This window comes from Pogona vitticeps, chromosome 6 (genome assembly GCF_051106095.1).
Source record: "Pogona vitticeps strain Pit_001003342236 chromosome 6, PviZW2.1, whole genome shotgun sequence".
NCBI lineage: Eukaryota > Metazoa > Chordata > Lepidosauria > Squamata > Agamidae > Pogona > Pogona vitticeps.
Genome location: NC_135788.1, coordinates 65,587,780 through 65,609,813, shown reverse-complemented (window position 1 = coordinate 65,609,813; position 22,034 = coordinate 65,587,780). Strand labels below are relative to the sequence as shown.

Genomic DNA, 22,034 nt, shown 5'->3' with positions numbered 1-22,034 from the left:
TTTTTCCAGTAGTGATGTATGGAAGCGAGAGCTGGACCATAAAGAAGGCTGACCACCGAAGAATTGATGCTTTTGACTTGTGGTGCTGGAGGAGACTCTTGAGTCCCCTGGACTGCAAGGAGAACAAACCTATCCATTCTAAAGGAAATCAAGTCTGAGTGCTCCCTGGAAGGACAGATCCTGAAGCTGAGGCTCCAATACTTTGGCCATCTCATGAGAAGAGAAGTCTCCTTGGAAAAGACGTTGATGTTGGGAAAGTGTGAAGGCAAGAGGAGAAGGGGACGACAGGGGACGAGATGGTTGGACAGTGTCATCAAAGCTACCAACATGAATTTGACCCAACTCTGGGAGGCAGTGAAAGACAGGAGGGCCTGGTGTGCTCTGGTCCATGGGGTCACGAAGAGTCAGACATTGAGTTAACGACTAAACGACAACCAACTTATTTTTGATTAAATGAAATCCTAAACAATCTGTGCAACATGCAACAGAGGTAAAATATGCAAACTATAATTATATGCTGCAGAGTTGAAGTGGAATCCAGCCTTGCTGTTTATGGAATAGCTTTTGATGGAGCAGAAAGCCTTTGCTAATGTAAGAAGAGGAAAATTATTTTCTTTCTGCCATTTCAATGGGTCCCCCAATCGACTGGTACCACTTATCAAAGGATGAAGGGAAAGGAGATTCACAGCAAGTTACTTCACTTTTTCCTACATTAATAGAAATGTTAATCAAAAGCCATTCTGTAACAGGGATAGTAGTCTTGGATTTTACTAATACAGCACAGGTTAATTAGCATATTTGAGTGCAATCTTAACTAGCTAAGATGGTTAAGGACCAGCTAAACTGACATTTTGCCAATTGCGGTTTTGCTGTATCCACACATACCCTCAATCCTAGGGATGTTGGAAATTTCATAGAATTATACTTGTCCAGGACTACATTTATTTCAGTGCAGTGGCTATGTACCTCAGCTAGAGGATGTTTAGATCTGGCATAATTCAGCTTCTGTTGTGCTTCTTCTGGGACTCTCTTGTCAATAGATTTTATCTACCTGTAGATCCTAATGTGACACATGTTTCAGAGTGGCTAGCAGAAGATGGTCTTGCTGAAACCGTGTAGGCATCCTTCAGTCTCGAGAGACTATGGTAATGTGCTCTGAATGGTGGTCTTGGAACAGCGTCTCGTGTGGCTGAGAAGGCCAATTCGAGAGTGACAATCCCTTCCACACTGAAGACAAATACAATCCGTTCCCTGTCCAGCTCCCTGATTTTGCTGCTTTCAGGACTGCCTCTTTGCCTCAGCTTGCTAAACAAGTGTCTCTTCAAATTGGGAGAGGCCATGCTGATACTATTCAATCAGAATAAGGGGATTTTTGCTGGCAGAAGATGCTTCAGCCTGTTTTAAAGCCTCTATGGCTGGTGCATGTTCAGTTTGGATTGGATTGTTAACCTGTTGCATATATTTTATGGCTTTAGAGTGGTTCTATCTACACATGCCATGTTTCTCTTCAATAGATTCTATATAACTAATTCTGCAATCACTCATTTATAAATCTAAATGTTTCATATTCATTAATAGTTGCAACATGTATCTTTTTCCCATCAGTGCGTATATCCACAAATGCAGTGAAGATTAGTGTATGAAGCTATGGAAGCCATAGCGTTTGATAGTTGATCCTGGACCAGGTTCAAATTCTTGCTCAACCATGAAGCAAATAGATGTTCATTGCAGTGTCACCTAAACTAGAATTATTCCAGAACACCAGTGAAAAATATAGGAACCCTTTTGAAGTTAAATGGACATACCTTCTAAAAGACCAGAACAACCAGCCTAAGGCCCTTCAAATGTGTTGAACATGACTCTCATCATTCCTGAACAACCCATCCATGCTGAATGGGGATGATGGGACTTGTAATACAACACAAATGGAGGACCAAATGGAGGACATCAAGCTAGGAAAGGATGACATATTTAATTCTTGACTCACCTGTGAAGGAGTTGTCACATTTACTTCTGGAATAAAGTTGTCATCAAACAAGCTGATGATATTCTCCTGTTGCAGATCTATTGTTGGTGTGAGCTTAGGCAACGGTGGGACAGGAGGCCCTTTCCTCAGCTAGACAAAGAAGAAACACCTTGAGAAAGAAGATCTTAGGAAAAGCGGTGCAACAAGATTCACTTGGGGTGGTGATAAATACTGTGGTGAATGATTGTAGCAAAATGACTAGTCAAAGAAAGAGGCTGCATATTTGATAAATACCAGGAAAGGAATATGATATTTGGATCTTCTGCATACTTCAACTCTGTGCCGCACAGAGCATTATTAAAAATTTCATCTGCTTGCCAGCTCCTCAACCAAATCTCTCCAGCTGCAACAAGCATGCTGTGCCAACACATTTCTTACAGACTAATAGAGAGCCAGTGACAAAAGAAATCAAATCACATTTACCCTGCGGGAAAGGAAATTATATTCCTTTTATATCAAGGGGATAAAAATAGCCATGGTAAATCCATAGCTTGGAATGATGCCAGAGGCAGTTGAAAACCTCAGTCTTCAGAGGTTTCATCATGGCAATAGTAAAAGAGGCAACAGTACTGTTCTTTATAAGGAAATAAGGTGACTCGAACTTTTAAAAAAATGTTCTTTAATGAAATAAACTTACTTTAAAAATGAGCTAGTAGTATACAGTCCCTTCTTCTCAAAAGCTGGCCAGATATCAGGTGGTACATAGGGTCAGGGGGAATTGAAAGAGAAAGGAATGGGCAAATTCCCACTTTCTCCTCTATTTCTCACCATCCCTCATAGCTATCAGCGCTTCCACAGCATTGCCTCTTTGTTCCTTCTTGGGTTTCATGGAGGAAAAGACTCTCAAAAAGGATGTCAGGTTGCAGTCAGTCCAGCAAAATGTTTCCAAGTTACTCCTTACAAAATGTTTACCCTTTTTTTTTGTTCTGATGGCACAAAGCCATTATCTAGTCTTTTGTTCTTCCTCCATGCTATCTCCTCATCAAATCCAGCACAATGGAAGGCTACTACTAAATTTGTTCCGCATTTCATCATGCAGTGCAACTGATATCCCCATGAGCATGCACTCCAAAACAGATTCATTTCCTATGCATTTGGCGTGCGGTCCCATCTCCCTCACCTGCTGTGTTCAACTCTTTTAATTAAAAAAAATAATTTTCAAATGGGAATGTCAGAACATTGATATACTTCTGTCAAATACAGAACATCAGTCCCCCTGATGTCTTTTGACTGTCACTGCAGTGTGCTGTGGGTTCTCCTCCATAGAGGGTAATGAAGCACAGAAATAGGAGAAAATGGCCCAAATCAGTATGTGGCCAGCAAAGGTGTTTTGCCAACACAGCAATGTACCCACACTTTTTAAAATAAAAAGTGGGGAATGGGAGTTGAGAAAGGCACAAGAAAAGGAAAGGATATGTCCCACTCATGGGGTATAGACAAATGTACTGCATCTAATTCACCCCCCCAAAAGTGGAATAGTTAAAAAATGTATCAACCACTATCACAGGATATATGCCACGTGACCACAATGTGTGACTATACGGGAAGCAAAAGAAACAAGAAAGAAGGGGGGGCATTTCTTTTGTGTGGCCGCAGCCTCAGTGTCCTTATGGCTTAAGGCTTTCCTGGAACAGTGATACCACTCTGAGCAGAGAGGGCTTCACTATGGAAATCCTGACAGATGCGGAACATTTGCACTAAGTAATTAGACAGAAGAAAACACCGCAAACATTGTTACACAAATGACTACACCATTAAGAGCAATTTCTCTGGCATAGCTCTTCATATTGAATATCAAATGTTTCATACAGCTGTATTTTAATTACAGCTGTTTGCTGTCACAGTTAAAGCCACCACTGGTCCATCATCTGCCTTCATACATTTGCTACATATTTTGTGGTGTCTATTCCTATGAAACGTATTATAAAGAATGCACACAGACAGGTATATCTCCAAGGACTCTTGAACCTAAATATAAACTCAAATATTAATACACAAAGACCCAGACCTCCCCATAATTCTGTTCATACTACCTGTGAGGGAGATTTAGGCCGTGCTGGTGCTGGAGAAGCTGGTGCTGCCAAAGTATGATTTGGACTAGCTTCAGGACTAAGGGGAGGTGAGGCCTCTTCAGGCGGTGATGGAGTTTTTGCAATGCAGAGCGGACCTGAATCACTAGTGGAATGTATAATATAATTTTATAATGCATAAAACACACTGGGGTTAATACCCTAAATTGCTTTCCTATGCTCATGAAGTACTTTATGTACATTTCAACTTTATATGTGCCCATCTATGAAAAGTATTTGATCCTTTTATGTTATACATCAAAAATATTAAATATTAAATTTTTGTCCAAATATTTGTTTGAAAGGAACTCTGTTTTTCAAACTTCTGAAGATGCTCATTCTGTAGATCATATGATATTCTGATCTGATATATGGGATCTCAAGGGTTCTAAGTTTTAATCTGTAAACTGCCCACAGTAGTGCTTACACTAACAGGGTGGTATATAAATCAAATCAAATCAATAAATGTACATTTTCCTTGCTCACCTATTTTCTCTAAGGCCCAATGCTTTATTTGGAAAAATGTTTCACAGGCACCTGATGACCAGTCTTCATGTGATTGTCCAAAATGTGGAAGAATGAATTCCAGTCAGATTCTGTGAATAGCTGCAATAGCTGCCCTTCCCAGTTCCCATTATCCATGAGCCCTGATAATTATAGGTGATTGCTTATGCTTAACTATTTATTTACGATACTTGACATTCACAACACTTATAAACAGCTTTAACACCTGAATATCGATATTCACCACATTGTGGACATTCCTGATATAATATTAGGGTCTGTGTACATATCTATTTGTACCATACCTATGAAAGAGATAATTTAGTTCCCATACTGGTATCACACCCATTCTACCTAAAGTAATTACAAGAAAGGGTATCTTGAAAAATTAAAGTGTCTCCAGACTCACTGTCTACACTGATGCTGCTAAATACAAGAAGCTAGAGAACCCAATGTCTAGAAATCATTCAGCTGTCTAAGAACATCTAAAATCTATGGTTCATAAAAATAATAGCATTGCATTTTGAAGAAGCATACAAGTGTTAGATTCTATAAGCATCCTAATCAGTAAGATCAGACATAGACTTCAAGGGTGTTTGTGGAAAACTAAAATAAATACATGATTGACTAGAACTCAATCATGTTCTCAATTCTAAAGCAACTGAACATTATTTTAAGAATAAGATATTTCTTAACTCACCACCAATTTCTGTGGAAAATATATATATATTGAAAAAGAAAGGAGACATTAACATATTCTTTCTTTTCTGTTCTAAATTCATGGAGTCCACCCACCCACCCAAAGATGGTACAACCTTGAAGAGCTGTGGAACATGTTCCTCTACAAACATTTGTTGTTCAGAGTGTAGAGGATTGGGGGACAAGATGTTTTTGAACCTATTTATCTATTTTTCAGTTTATATTTACAGTATCTCAGCCCCTTTTGCTGCTGTACCACACTTAGGATGGATGTCACACTGTGGTGTCCACCCAGGTCATGAATATTCATAGGCTATTTGCACAGACCAATGGGAATGCTGGAGGGGCGGAATCACGAGATATAAGAGACTCACCAGGAGGTGTAGGAGTGGAGAATTTAGATAGGATTTTGAGATAGTGAAATAAAGTTTTGAGATAGAGAGATTAAGAGAGAGTTTTGGAGTTTGGGTGGGAGAGTGGTGGTTGAGAGGAATACAGGAGAATGTTTGTTTAAGAGTTAACAACATTGCTTGTTCTGTCAACACCTGTATCAATAAACAATTTCTATTTGGTTCTTTTAAAATGACATATGGCCTGGACCTTGATTATTAATAATAGGTATTGTTGATGAAATCAACTAGTGGCAGCTTGAGGGGTGTGTACTTTGAGCTCTTTGTTTAGTGAAACAAGCATGGGCCACATGGGAATCGTGACACACACTGTATTTCAAACCCATATCTATCACAAGTATTCATTCTAAATATTTTTTCCCATTTCCCTGTTAAACTGTGAGATTTTGTGTTTGATTTGCAGTAATCTGCACAAAAATCTGTAACTAAATTTATTATGTTTGGCCATTTTTTCCCATGCTGGTTGAAGTTTGATCTGAAAAAAATGGGACTTCTACATGTATTTTCTCGGAAAACTCATTTCTATATACATTTTATTGTCAAATACACTTTATTTTTTTTAAAAAATCTAATTGTATAAAGATTTTAGTTCAATTCTCAGCCAAGAACTGCAGTGCAAAATTTGGATATGTGCAAAAGCCAACATAAATAAATAACAACTATGTGTGTTGATATGTACACTACTCAGAGAGACATAGATTAGGTCAGCCTCGATAAGAATTCACATCCACAATAAACACCCTATCAGTTTCTGGTGTGATAAAATATAATTAGACCAATTTATAAATAATGAAACTTTGCTTCCAACTCACAAATAAATTGGTATAGGGTGACATGCTCATGCTCAATAGAAATAATTGTTTACTCCAAATCCCGGATTATTTTTAAGTCATGTACACTGCAGTTGTATAACAGAGGTGTACCTGGGTGCTCCTAGAATGGTGAAGGCCTTGTCAGCATGCTGTTCTCCCAGCTTAGTCATCACCTCATAAAGTTTGTGGCATAACTGAAAACACACACACACACACACACAAACCCAGCTGTTATCTTAATAAAGTTATCTTAGCAGGAACAAATGCAAGCTAAAAATCACAAATACCCCCCACAATGGACTAATGTTAATTACCATTTATAAATGAGACATTATTATAGTGGCACATATCACATGCAGGTAGAAAACGTCACAACTGATAATTAAGACATGCTACACTTATTCTTGGGCTTAAAGGGAGTGCTGCATGCTGGGAACATGGAAACATTTAATTAAAAAGTACTACATTAACTTGCTATTGTTAAAAGAGACTATAGAATGGATTTGATTTCATAGTCAGTACCCCATACTTTTCAACCCTGAGTCTAGATCAAACAAATGACTTTAATCTACTCCACTATGATTCAAATGCCTTTTTGTTTCCTGCAATAGGGATGTGTAATTTTAATACCACATAAATATAAAAAGCTTATGCATCATTTATAATCTCCACAGGGCAACACTACTGGAAAATTGGGGTGGAAACTGGCATAATAATTTCATGACAGTGGGAGTCACTTTGGAAGCATCGTTCTCCCTAAATTAATCCAAATATACTTTCCTCTCCAGGGTACTCTGAAAATGATGAATTTTATGATTAGCACTAGACATGGGCTATTCATATTCATATCCCGGGTGTCAATTCTCTCCCCTGAGCAGTGCACCTTCTCTTCTGCACCTCCCCCTGCAGCTGACCACTCATCAGCTGAGCAGGGAGACTCCCCTTCCCATCTTCTTTCTAGAGTGGTTAGCTGTGCAGGGAGGTGGGGAAGAGACAGTTGGTCTCCTTCTGTGATTGGCACAATGACAACCATGATAAAGGACCCTGGTTCTGGGAGAAGGGAATGGACTCCATGGCATCTGTGGTGCCACTATTCATATCCCCAGGGATATGAATATGAATAGCCCATGTCTAGTTAGCACTGAAAGTCAATTATGATTTGTGCTAATGGGCTAGCATGAGATTTCATGGAGCAACTCTGACATTCAGAGATGCTTTGTAAATGTTTATAAATTGCTTGTGGTTTTAAAACATACACACACTTTAACAAGGAACGGAAGGAGAACCAAGACTGATTCATGAAATAGTGTACATTTCAAGTCAATTCCGATTGTGACCATCTCATTGTGTAGCTTGCTCAAGACATCACAGGTGGCAAGGCATATAAATCTATCATACATGTTCTAGGTCAGGGGTCTCCAAATATTTGACTGTGAGGGCCACACTGGATATTTTAAACATCTTTGCAGGCTGAAGGAACAGGAGTATACATGTGTGCATACGTGCATATGCATGCCTGCACCCCCACCTGCCCACACACCCCACCAGCCTTCCCATCCAGATGCCCGCCTGCCCGGGCTAAGGGGAACGGGGTGGATAAAATGGCAAGGCAGGCCGGATGTGGCCCATGGGCCATAGTTTAGAGACCCTTGCTCTAGGTGATCATGACTGGCTCCTCTCCTGGGATGCACAACAGAGATTTGAATAGTTCTGGGTTCATTCCCAAGAGTCGAAAGCAGTGGTGTATTTCAGTGTTTCAGGCTTTATTAGAATCCATACTAAGCTCCCAGACAATTATAACAATATGTCAAAAGGGGAAAAAAATCTATGCTTCCTTTTGTAATAATGTTGCTGATTCAACATAAGAGCAGGATGAAGAACAACTATGCAGTAATTTTATGAGGTAAAACAATACACCAACACCTCCTAGTTGGTCTTGGGACTGGAGGACCTTTGGCCTTCTAAATATTTTAGACGTCAGTGTTTGGAAACCCCAAACAGCATGGTCAATCCTAAGGGGGTTATAGAAGTTGTAGTCCAAAAAAAAAAAAAGTGAGTCAAAGTTTCCCATGCCTGCATTAGGCCCATATCAAGCACCTTAAACCCCTACTGCTGAAAGCTTGGTGATTTTATTGCACAAGATCATCTAATGACTTTCAATGTAACCATCACAAACTTCTACGATAAAAGGTGGGATACAGTCACAATAATTATATTATTCTTAATCCATTAATTAACAGTTGAGCAAGAGAGATGTATTTTTAATAACAGGAAGATACTTATTTAGCCAAATATTAAATATGTACATCTTGGCATCTGTCTTTCTTTACACTTAGTTGAAAGCTTTCTCCATCACTGACTTCATTTTACTCACCAAAGCTATTTCTTTGTGAAATTTGGCTTCAAGGCTGGAGATATTTTTGAATGTGTTCACATAAAAACCAACTCGTCTAAGTAGGAATGACAAAGTAGTAGACATGAAAAGGTTGTAAAGAGAAAGAGGGAGAATAACTGAATATATTTCTACTTTGCTATGGTTTTGAAAACTCCAACAAAAAAGAGAGGAAAAGTATTCCAGATGGACACAACAGTTTATTCTAATGCACAGTATTGATTCTGGAAATGTAAAAAGAATTTTAAAAGCATAACTTATAAAGAGGAACACAACCCCCCACTAGCACCCCTCTGCAATTTAAAGGGGAGACCTTTAAACACCCACCCACAACAGCATGACCTTTACTTATTCTTGTACAGCCCCATACCACAGATTTTACTATGGATCTCAATGACTTAATCATGGAATCCAAGGTTTTGCCCCTTAAACCTTACAATTTAAATATGCTATGAGTGAATATGAGTGAAGTGGATCTAAGGCACCATTAATGTCCTGCGCATTACACATTTAGAAGGATTCCTCTTGATCTCTGTGATGTTATTCCCTGAGAAGAACACTAGCAAGCCACACATTCCTCAGGTAGTCCTGGGCACTTTTTTCATACCGTCACCTTAAATCTACCTACCACTTCTTTGTGCTACTAAGACAGGCATTACCCTAAAAAACAACCACTTCCCAAACTTCTAACAAGTTTACTGTGCACCAGTCAAAATTTCCTTGCCCCAAACTGACATATATTTTACATTTAGATGCTGACTGAATATATTTCTTTTTATTTTATTTAATCAGTTCTGTAACCTTGTGTGACATTGGTGTAATGCTTTCTTACTGTAGACTACTTAGTACCTTCTAAGTAATTCATAACGTTAAATAATGAGGAAAGTTTGGTTCTGAAAAGACAAAAGGGTTTTATTCAGATAACACAGGTAAATGTAGGATGAGAACGGTAAGATTCAAGGGTATATCAGACAACGGATAAAATTATAGAATATAAATATATTCCTCTGTATTCAGATAAAAAAAACTACTTCCACAGAACACTCTTAATAAATTTCCTTTCAGTTCTCTATTACAAAAGAGTCTCTCTCCTTAAATCTTTACCAGATTCTTCAAATGACCCTTACTAATTGACCCTCAAAACTTGACTCCATAAAGCAGATTGACTTCATCTCAACTGTCACCTCCTATCATAACTCTTATCATATCAACCAATCAATAATCAGCTCTACACTCAACATTCTATCTGCCAATCATACTAGAAATCATCCTATACATGTCTTCTATTCAGACATTACATTACTTCATGTAAATTTTTTATCTATATTTTTACAATTATATTTACAAACATGTATCACTTCAGCTTTCATAGGCAGTCTCCATGAGGATAAAACAAAGATTAAATTTCTTGAGGATTTAATTTTTTTAAATCAAATGTGGTCTCCTTCTGCTAAATAAAAAAAAAACTGAGCATTGCAAAGAGATGATAACCATGCTTCTCTAGACAGTTGTGAAAAACTGAAGCATGCGAACTATTCACAGTATGTACCTTGACCATAGAGTTGGTAGCTCTTCTTGCAAATCAGTGTTGAAGTCTTCAAATACTTTCTGTGCTTTCTGAAATTCTTCTTCTGCCTAAAAGAAAAATGAACAGATTGGAAAGAATTTAGTCAAAAATTTTCTTGGACTGACAGTCCTTTAAGGCTGCCTGAAAAGTTGAGAACATTATTACTTTCATCCAGTCCAAAAGCTCAGTCTGTATTTTCTTGGAGTTAGGCCCAACCCATGCATACAGCTGTACCCTTTGCTTTCATTCTATTAATTACAATCAGTAGAGAATCAATTGTTGCGGGATTAATCAAATACAAGAAAAAGATGGTTTCCCAGGTATGTACCCACAACCTTGTAGTTCTGAACATGCACAGATGCTAGAGTGTTAACTGTGGTTGTAGAATAGAGATGTGAAGGCCAGACATGTGTGTGTGAAGGTGTATTTCCCCCATTTTTTCCTGAAGCCGTGCCTTTTTTAACAAAAAGATTGAAAAAATAATTTATTAAATATTTTATTTCAGAGTAATGAATAAAGAGAAATGTTCATGCATTTGCTCCCGCAAAAAAGTTTTCTAACAGATGTAAGATATGTTTATGGAAGACTATGTACAATATCAGATGACATAATTATAGTGCACTTAGGACAGGGGTGGGCAATTAATTTCTATAGGGGGGGCCACATGAAAAATCTGAACTGTGTTCCAGGGCCAAACCAACTTTACTTAAAAATAAAATGAAACAGTGACGTTATGATTGTTTTTATTTTAAACTTTTTAATCTTAACAAATACATCCACTGCCACCATCGCCACTTCATCCTCCTTCCCGGGTCAATTAAGTGCTAGCGACTACCCAGAGAAAGGGGGAAAGGGAATAAAGTAGGGGACCGGAGCAGAAAAATCAAAAAAGTATTATTGATTCTTCCTTCCTTCCTTCTTTCCTTCCTTCTTTCCTTTTCAGAAATGAGATTTAGGGGGCCGGTTACTTACCCAAAGGCTCTGCAACCCAAAAAGGCTTCTCTGACAAGTGCAACTTTTAAAATAACTGGGATCGGGTGCTAGATATTGGATGGAAAAAGACGCGGAGGAAAAAGGCACCAGCGGCTATCAGACCCAAAGTAAATTACCTGCGATGGCTAGACTAGGGTGGGTACAAGGGAAACCAGGGGACTTATTGGCTCCCTGGGCGATGTGAATGACCGGTAAAGGGTGTCTTTCCTATTACTCCCGGCTTTCTGCTCCTCTCCATCTCAGTTGGTCTGTGCAGGGAGGAAAGCCGGGAAGCCTTTCTCTCTGACCCTTGCAATCTCTTTCTGAGCCAGCCGGAGCGCTCCTGTTTTCTACTGAAACATGAGTCCACCACCACCATCACCACCAATCATTCTAAATGGTGGCGGGGGAATGGAAGACAACTATATGCTGTGCTTGTTTGCACAGATCCACGAACACATCTTTCTCAGGGTGTCATGTTTTTAAAAAATGGATAGCCCTTTTCAGTGGGGGCGGGTAGTTGTTAGCCAAGTATCCCGAGGCAGGCAGGCAGGACGGGTGAAGCTGAGGCTGGGGTGGACTCTATGCCCCCACTATCCGCTCCCGGAGCCCCAGAGGCGCCTAGGTGCTGTGCAGGAAGGCATCAGGTGTACCGGCAAGTTGAGGAAGCAGGTGCGCTTCACTGAAGCACTGGAGCCATGACATCGTGGAGGAAGAAGTGAGTGTCTTCCGCTAATGGTTGCGAAGGCTCACCCCTGGGGCAGATGCTTCTTGCAGGAACGCTCTGCTTTCCAGGCAGCGTGTCTCCTGGCTGGTAACAGCTTGCAGACATTGGGGGGGGGGGACAAAGGGGAAGAAGGAAGAAGAGTGGGAAGGAACCCGGGGTTGCTTGCCTTTGCTTGCGAAATTGGGCTCGCCCAGCGCTCGGCGCCTTGCAGAAAGCGGCCCAAGAGCAGCCCGGGCAGCTGCAAGGGATGCAGCCACCTGTTCCCTAAGCCAAGAGGCTGAAACCAAAGACAAACTAGCACAGGGGTTACTCCGGCTCACTCAGCAGTGACGGACTAGAGCGACGACTGGCGGGCCGGACAAGAGCAGCTCGTGGGCCGTATGTAGCCCGCGGGCTGCACTTTGCCCAGGTCTGACTTAGGATGAGGAAATTCTATCTAAGCCATTAATTTAAGACTACACCTCTCAAATGCCAGAGCAAGATGCATTTCTGCCTCTAGGGGGCACTGCCATTAACAAAGGAGAAAGAAAAAGAGGTTCAGTTTCTACTGCGCTTGTGGACTTTTCTTACTATTACAACTAGATATGGGGACAAATAAAAAAATGAATTGCAATATTCATGAAATATTGCTGATTTGTGGGATATCTGTCCCTTAGTATTCATCAGGAGACCCTAACGAATATGAAGGGATTAATATTTACCAATTTCTTTGTGCAGGCAGGCTGTGGGAAGGGAAACCCCAGTTTCCCTTCCCACAGCCTGCTTGTCAATTTCACAACCATCAGCTGATCAACAAGACATTAACAAGCAGGCTGGCTGTGTGAAGGGGAACCCCAGTTTCTGTTCCCACAGACAGCCTGGTTGTCAATGTCCTGTCCATCAGCTGGTCGATGGGCCACTGTGTTTTAATGACCAATAAATGAATATTCATTGATTTGTTGCTAAAATTTGGTGTTTCATCAATTTGTCCATTCATAATCTTTGACGAATGACAAATCACCATTTTTTTCTGATTCATACCCATCTCTAGTTATAATTGGTGGATCTGTTTCTATCCACAGGCCCAGGCATCAGATGACTTGAAGAAAGTACAGAACAACAGAAAGGAGTTGAAAATACACTTGTATGAAGGGTAAGATTTTAAAAATATTTAAGTTCAGGAAAAAAGGTAAGATTTTAAAAATATTTAAGTTCAGAAAAATGAACCAAAATTTTACCTGGATTAGTTTATCTTCATAATGTTTTAGTACACTCTAAATTAACCTCCTACTAATCTGATTATTTTTTGCAAACACACAAACACCCACTTAGTAAGCTGGCTACTAATTTCTTTTCCCCTTTTCCTGTGCTCAGGAAAATGGTACAACCAAGAATCTAGTATACAAATGCATTTCCACATTGCAAGGTCTTCTAGAGAGGGGAAAGAGATTCACAATTAATGTCAAATTAAATAAGCATTTCCAAATGTCATCCAAACTATGATAACAAAACCTATCCTTGTGTAGACATTTAAAAAATCTGTCAAGTATAAATTATAGGCCTGACCAGAATCAGTGCTGTAATGAGCAACCATGTCTGTCAGGTGTGCTGGGAATGAGTCAGGGTGACTCAGCAAGGATGATGCAACCTAGAGCTGATGTAATGCTATGAGGTAATCTCTATTGTGATTGGTTGTGGAAATGTATATATGTAGACTTGTACAGTCAGTATTATCTTCACTTGGTTGGAGATCACATATGCCTGTCATGCCGCTGCTGTAAATACACTTTTGCTGCACGAAATGCTGCTGGACTGTGTGTGTTTATTACTGGACTGCCTAGACCGTCATATACTGCTGAAACTGCTGAAAAACGTAATTCCACGAGGAAAACCCCAACAAAATCCTTCAAATCAAAGAAGCTGGGCTATAATGCTGAAAGCACAAGTAGCTTTTCTTAAGGTTCTCATTCCAGCAGTCCCCTGCAGAAAGGGTACAGATTTTATTCAGAAACAAGAAATATGTTGTTGCTATCTAACTGATGCTGTTGCAATCTGTTTGATCCAAGATTCAAAGGCACAAATATTTAAGTGAGGACAGTAGCACCACAGCAGTACAGGAGTGTGCTCAGGACACAGGCTCTATAGACCTGGATCTTGGTATATGCTGTCAGCTTCTTATTAAGCCATACCCTCTTTGTGAGTCTAGAGAACGTGGTAGCTGCTTTGCCAATCTGTTTATCAAGCTCGACATCTAGGGACAGAGTGTCGGAGATCGTTGAGCCAAGGTACACAAAGTCACGAACAACCTCCTATTCTTGCATGGAGATGGTAATAGAGGGAGGTGAGTCCACGCCCTGGCCCATGACTTGTGTTTTCTTCAGGCTGATTGTTAATCCAAAGTCTTGGCAGGCCTTGCTAAAACGATTCATGAGTTGTTGGAAGTCTTCAGCAGAGTGGGCAACAACAGCTGCATCATTGGCAAAAAGGAAGTCCCACATGCATTTCAGCTGGAATTTTGGTCTTTGCTCTCAATCTAGAGAGAGTAAAGAGCTTTCCATCTGATCTAGTCCAGAGATAGACACCTTCTGTTGCAGTTCCAAAGGCGTGCTTCAGCATGACAGCAAAAAAAGGGGTCGGCGGGAGGACACAGCCTTGTGTGACTCCACTTCGGATGTCAAAGGGATCTGATGTTGAGCCATCAAAAACTACAGTACTCTTCATTTCCTCATGAAAGGACCTGATGATGTTAAGGAGTCAAGGTGGACATCCAATCTTGGGAAGTATTTTAAAAAGGTCATCCCTGCTAACCAAATCAAAGGGCTTTGTAAGATCTATGAAGGCCACAAAGAGTGGCTGTCGTTGTTCCCTACATTTCTCCTGCAACTGCCTGAGGGAAAATACCATGTCAGTGGTGGATCTATTAGATCGAAATCCACATTGTGACTCTGGACAGACTCTGTCTACAAGCACCTGGAGTCTCTTCAGCACAACACGGGCAAGCAGCTTCCCTACAATGCTGAGAAGAGAGATGCAATGGTAGTTACTGCAGTCGCCCCTGTCTCCTTTGTTCTTTTACAATGTGATGATGTTTGCATCCTTCATGTCCTCTGGCACTCCACCTTGCCTCTAGCAAAGACAAAAGATTTCATACAGCTCGGTGGTGATGATCTCTTTACAGCAATTCAGCAGGGATGTTATCCTTCTCAGGTGCCTTGCCGGAGGTGAGGGAATCCAAGGCTGCTTTTATTTCTGCTTAAGTTGGTTTGCTATCCAACTCTTCCAAGATAGGCAGGCACTCAATGTTATTTAGTGCCTCTTCAGTTACTACATTCTCCCTGGAATATAGCTCAGAGTAGTGCTGCACCCAGCGTTCCATCTGCTGTGCTCGGTCCTTGATGATCACGCCTGTAGCAGACTTCAAGAGAGCAGATTTCTTCTGTATTGGACCTAAAGTCTGCTTGATACCGTCATACATTCCCTTGATGTTACCTGTGTCTGCTGCTATCTGTATCTGAGAGCAGAGCTGAAGCCAATAATCGTTGGAACATCTTTTGGCAGCCTGCTGGACTTTGCTATGAGCAACTCAAAGAGCCTGGAAGTTGTACTCACTAGGACAGGCTTTATATGCTGCTAGAACTCTCATGCTTTCCATGATGACTGGCATTAGCTCCTGCGAATGGGCTTTGAACCAGTCCGCCGTCTTTTTGGTCTTCTTGCCAAACGTGGACAAGGCGGTGTTACAAACAATGTTCTTGAAATGTTTTCATCATTCAGGTGCATTTGCTTCAGCCAGGCCTGGAAGGGTTTCCTCAAGCACTTGGGACAATTCCTCCACTTTTCTTTGTTCGTGGGTCTTGCTGATGTGTGATCGTAATACTAGGAAGGCTAGAGCACCTAACTAGGATCAAATCGAGCTGATGCCAATGCTTGGATCTTGGATGTCTCCAGGAAAGTCTGTGTTGAAGCTTCATATTAAAGAACATGTTGCTGACACAAAGACCATTTGTTGTTGTTGTTTAGTTATTAAGTTGTGTGTGACTCTTCATGACCCCATGGACCAGAGCACGCCAGGCCCTCCTGTCTTCCACTGCCTCCCGGAGTTGGGTCAAATTCATACTGGTAGCTTCGGTGACACTATCCAACCATCTTGTCCTCTGTTGTCCCCTTCTCCACTTGCCTTCACACTTTTCCAACATCAGAAGTAGATGTTTATCTGGAACTCTCTGGCTTTCTCCATAATCCAGCACATGTTAGCAATTTCATCTCTAGTTCCTCTGCCTCTTCAAAATACAGCTTGTACTTCTGGGAGTTCTTGGTCCACATACTGCTGAAGCCTACCTTGTAGGATTTTGAGCATAACCTTGCTAGCATATGAAATGAGTGCAACTGTACAGTACTTGGAGCATTCTTTGGCACTGCCCTTCTTTGGGATTGGGATGTAGACTGACCTTTTCCAATCTCTTGGCCACTGCTGAGTTTTCCAAACTTGCTGGCATATTGAGTGTAGCACCTTAACAGCGTCGTCTTTTAAGATTTTAAATAGTTCCATTGGAATGCCATCACCTCCACTGGCCTTGTTGTTAGCCATGCTTTCTAAGGCCCACTTGACTTCACTCTCCACGATGTCTGGGTCAAGATCAGCAGCCACACTATCTGGGTTGTCCGGGACATCCAAATCTTTGTGGTGGAATGCCTCTGTGTATTCTTGCCACCTCTTCTTGATGTCTTCTGCTTCTGTGAGGTCCCTGCCATTTTTGTCCTTTATCACAAAGACCATAACAGCAGCAAAACATGGCCTACATGGTTATTCTTTATAAACAATATCTGGGCAGTATGGTACACAAAATGTTTCCCTCAGGAGAAAAAAAGCTCCCGCAAGATATTTGTTATGTTTTAATTGGGTTAAGACAGTCCACACACCCATTTGTACTGCAGTTATGAAGAGGAAATCTTGCATATCCCTTAGTAACACTGGCCTCTCCTCTTAAGGAGACCTGGTTCATATTTAGAAGCACAGCTCTAGGCAGGGCCTATGTCAATCTCAGCTCCAGAAAATATACAGTCTATTTCATAATCCAAGATTGAAGACAGCTGAATTTTCTGGACTACTCTTTCCACAACATAAAATTTTTGGTTCAGACAAGTAACGATGACAACAACAGATTCAGGTGATATAGTAAGCACTTGGCAGGGAGTAATTTGACTCCCATTTGTAGTGCTGTTTATAATTCAGAAATGTATATTACCTTGGAAATTCTGCTTTCATCTTTTCTCTTTGAACTCTGTAGTGCTTCCAGGTGATGCCTTGCACTGTCATAGTCCACCAGCTTTCTGCTCCGTTTTGCAATACGGTTCTGTAAACAGAGATATTCCAATCAAGTTAATCACAGTTCCTGTTATGTAGGCTGTTTACAATTCAAATTTTTTTGAAGTGCTGTTTCAATCCCCTCTCCCCATTTTTTTATTTTAGCACTTAAGAACCAAATATTGCATGATACTAGTAGGGTAAAAAAAATCACTAAATCACTACAAAATTTTCAAATAACACATAGCTTCATTTCACCAAAATCTGAAGGTGAATTTTCTAAATTTCATATCAGATTCACAGAATATATATCAGAGAATATTTGTTTACAGAACTTATTTTGAAACCTATAAAGTATTCTTTGAGGAGGAAAAACAGGTCTAACACACAGCACCCCTGAACGCAATTTGTGCTGAATTTTTGTCTGTCTATGTGTGTATGCATGCATGCATCCATTTATCTACCTATGTAATCTTTACCCCAACTTTTTCCCTATAGAGGAAGTGAAGGTGGATTCCAAGTAAGTTTTAAAAACTAAATTATTAGACAATTACAAATAAAATAAATTATACCATTAAAAACAATCAGACATGTTAATTATTAAAAGATAGTAAAGAAAATCTCTTTACATATTTAAAAACATTTAAAAAGATAAAATCCCAATCCCCTCCCTTAAAATCCCACCCTGGGCAGGAGTTTGCACATTAAAATCTGCTGGAAAAGAAAAGATTTTTCCAGCCGGCTTTCCAGCCTTAGAGCACTCCAGAGAAGTCCTGTGCTGTGTCTGCACCAAGCCTGCCTGTGAGAGTCTTGGAACTGACAGAAAGACGTCTCCTGATGTTCTCAGCACCCAGAGAGGCTCCTATGGAAATGTACAGCCCTTCAGATATCCTGGGGATTATGTATATTAATCAACAGAGTGAATATTCTGTCAAGAAAGACTGCCACGGATGTTTAACACTGGAATTATACCCATCACATTTCATTTTGGCATATATTTGGAATTCAGTTAATTAATTAAGCAGTGTGGCATCTGACTTGATAGTATCTCTTGCAGTGTTTACTAGTATTTCTTGGTAATGGGAACATTACTATTGCCATCATAATAATCTCTTTCTACAGAAAGAAATTAATACAGCAACATAACATAAACATACACAACATGTAATAGAAACAAAGAGGGGAAAGACATCAAGATTAAGCTCAAAGACAACAGGAACTAAAACCACCTGAATGGGGAGAGTGAGAGAAGGCTTTTGCAGCCTGCAGCTAACAGAATTAAGTTGCTAAACTGGGAACTGGCAACATTTCCCTTTCCGCCCCTTCCTCTGGATACCTGTAAGGTGGTTTAAATAGAAGACTTTAGAGCAGGGGTGTCCAACCTTTCACCTTCCCTGGGCCACATCAGAAGATGAAAATTTGGTTTGGGCCGCATGGGGGGGCAGCCCTAGCCATCCTCCACAGCCCCGCTCCAAGCGCGCTTACTGGCAGCTGCGATCTCAGACAGCAGAGGCTGCCAGCTTCGACTCCAGTGGCTTTATGGAGTCAGGAGGGGGTCCACCTACTGATGGGGATGGCACAATGCAGTCATGCAGCCCCCCTCTCCCCTCCCCTCCCGCTCCTTCCTTCCTTCCCTCTCTCCCCCCACCATTGTGACATGCCCCAGCTGCATTCCGACCGCAAGCGCCGGCAGTGTAACTTGAAACATTGGAATTTCTTTAAAAATAAAAAATTGCACTGGGCCACATTATGAGCCGACCTGGGCCGCATGCGGCCCTCGGGTCGCAGGTTGGACAAACCTGCTTTAGAGGGAAGACCAAAAACTCAAGCAAGCTCAGTAAAAAGCCCACATGTATTAACCCATATGCCAAATGAACATATAGGCCAACCCTGACATAACTAGTAGTGATACCCTGATGGGGATGGGCAGACAAAAGTCTGGAGGCAATCACAGTGGGTCAAACAAACAACAGTTCTTTCCGAGCACCATTATAGCTGCTCCCAGAAAACTCTAAAAATACAAGGAACTTAAAACACGGTTAATTCAAACAGCTACTAAACAAAACCAAGCAAACAAAACTATTGCACTAAACTACAGGGCAGTATTATAGCAGTAGAGCGAAAATAATGGTTATTCAGGCTATTCTTTTAAAGAATCTTTCATTCAGAAATATTCCAGGAGATGATCCTGCATATAATTCAGATCATGGTGCATTACTAAGTGGACAAGGAGCAAATCCAGAAAAACAATGGCAGATGGCCTCAGCTTTCAACTGGATCACATTTTTCAAATGGTTATGGATCAAGGGATAGCTCAGTGTATGGATTGTGGGATAACTGGGAACCCCTTAAAGCTGGTTCACAGGGAAGGAAATGCAAAAATACTTTGTATAGTGTATGAGTACAATATCCTTTCATTCTTTCCACTATGGCAAGATCACAGGAATTGAGCAAATGTGTACTTAAGTTTACAGTCAGTTATCATAGTACCTTTATATCAGGAAACTGTCCCAGATATGTATCCAAAGTTAGCAGTGACCCATCTACTAGCTTTTGATGAAAATCTTCCCACAGCACATCACATTTCTGGACAGAGAGAGAGAGAGAGAGAGAGAGAAGAAATATATTACAAGCATAGTTAAAACAAAAGCAATTAACATCTATAACCAAAACCAGACACTTTTCATTTCATAAAAAAAAAACCCAGGATGTGCAAATACACTCTTTAGTGACTTGATTTTACTCAAATGAAATCATATTTAAAACATTCAAAGCAACAGTACATTTCACACACTGCTGCTTCTTATGGCGTGACCAGATATTACTGGCATGTAAAATCAAACAGCAAGGGCGGAAAGAAAACCTCTGTAGTACTTTTCATCCTTTATACCAGGAATATAACCTAAATACAGTACAGGCAATCTTGAATATTATCAATGGCAGGAATAGTCTTCCTCTCAACATCTATTTCCTCCAACATCATTTTTCAACCCAACAAAAGGATGGAATGGTCAGGCATACTTTCTGTTCAGAGGAACACGGCACTACCAGGTCAAATCTCTTCATGTGGTAAGAAAACTGTGAGAATGCAAGAGCTGCCCCACAACATCTGGCATTTTATTTATTTTTTCTGTTAAATCGAGACTGACCACACAAAGAGCTCTAAAACAATGAAGAAAATGTGAGGCAGTGAAAGGTGACAGACTACATCTGCCAGAAAACAGGAATATATTGTTCTCTAACACATAGCTTGCAAAGGAAAATGACATCTTATAAATATGGGGGGGGAAAGCCTTGAAATACATAATAGATGGCAAGCTTAATGACTAAGCCTTACAGTGCACAGTATGGGTGATGGTCTTAGAATACCATTCATTTTGGGTAAATATGTTAAAGAGCTGATCCACATTGTGCAATATCTCAACAGCCTGAGATGGACATGCTTCACGTACGCAGTCCATAAAGAATTGGTGGCAGCAGATGAGAGAGATGGAGACTGCACCATATTTCCATTGTTTTCCTTCCCGCATGTTGATTCTACAGAAGGAAGTCTATTCAGGACTAACATTTCTTTGGAGTGAAAGAACTGACTCTCTTCTCAGCAGAGCTGGTCCAAAATAGTTGTCCAAGCCAATGGCCAAGATCAAGCTCCAAATCTGAAACTGTACATGTACTGATTATCCTGGCAGTTGAATATTATTTTAACATTGGGAATGGGATAGCACCTTCCACCACACTTCAGAACATGAGACTAGCTTGAAGGTGCAGAACAATCCATGTAGCACACAAAGCTCTGTCCTCTGAAAGAGGAAAATGAGGCAGCTATCTTCCTTTGCCTACTGGCAGGGCCAGCTCTGACGCCTGCATTCCAAGAAACAAACTTTGTTAGCCAGATCAAAAGTCTTCTTTAATTTAGAAAAAGGAAATGCAGATTGGGGCATTAATGGTATAACTTTAAAAACCTGGAAAGTGATGATGAAATAAATATGTTTAGCCAGTCAATTTGAACTACTTATGTTCTGGAAGTAGGGTATTAAGATTCTGACATTTTTTTCCTGTAATTAATAAAACGTAAAAATAGTCAAACCTCTTTCTTACATCTGTTAAGATGTACACATGTCTCTGCAAAAATGCAGATCTATGCAGACTAGATAAGAAATGCAGACTAAAATTTGTACTGGAAACCCAGATTCCAGCCAAGGGAGAAGAACAGGACCCACCACATTTGAGCATCAGCTGGGGCTGCTCTAAAAATAGCAATGAGGACTCAGCACATCCGAGCTGTGGCTGCTCCAAAAATAGCAAGTCAGGCCTTGTGTGGCACAGAGCCATCTCTTGGTTATCATAAGCCTTGCCTCCTTGCCTGCATACTCAAGATCTCTAGAATGGCAAGGAGCAGATGGCAGCACAGAGCATGTATTGTACCTGGGACTTCTGTGCTTGTGAGGGAAGGCATGAGCAGCCTTCCCAAACTGTGCTAAGCCCATTGTCTTTCCCTATGTTAATCTTCAGACATGGAGACTTTCTAAAGCATGCTCAGCTTCCCTTTAAATGTCCAAGTACAATGCACTT

General features: G+C 40.5%; 1 protein-coding gene across 6 annotated transcripts in view; it reads right to left on the bottom strand.

Annotated features, from left to right (window-relative positions):
- AMPH (amphiphysin) overlaps positions 1–22,034 on the bottom strand; it is a 199,937-nt gene that overhangs the window by 73,159 nt on the left and 104,744 nt on the right. For all 6 annotated transcript variants that reach the window (XM_073003773.2, XM_073003769.2, XM_073003771.2 and 3 more), the window contains exons 5-11: positions 19,953–20,048; positions 17,404–17,511; positions 10,462–10,547; positions 8,895–8,970; positions 6,632–6,714; positions 4,060–4,201; positions 1,988–2,116 (exon numbers count right to left, since the gene is read on the bottom strand). In XM_073003773.2, the coding sequence (XP_072859874.2) occupies positions 1,988–2,116; positions 4,060–4,201; positions 6,632–6,714; positions 8,895–8,970; positions 10,462–10,547; positions 17,404–17,511; positions 19,953–20,048 (720 nt within the window). The remainder of the gene's footprint in view (positions 1–1,987; positions 2,117–4,059; positions 4,202–6,631; positions 6,715–8,894; positions 8,971–10,461; positions 10,548–17,403; positions 17,512–19,952; positions 20,049–22,034) is intronic.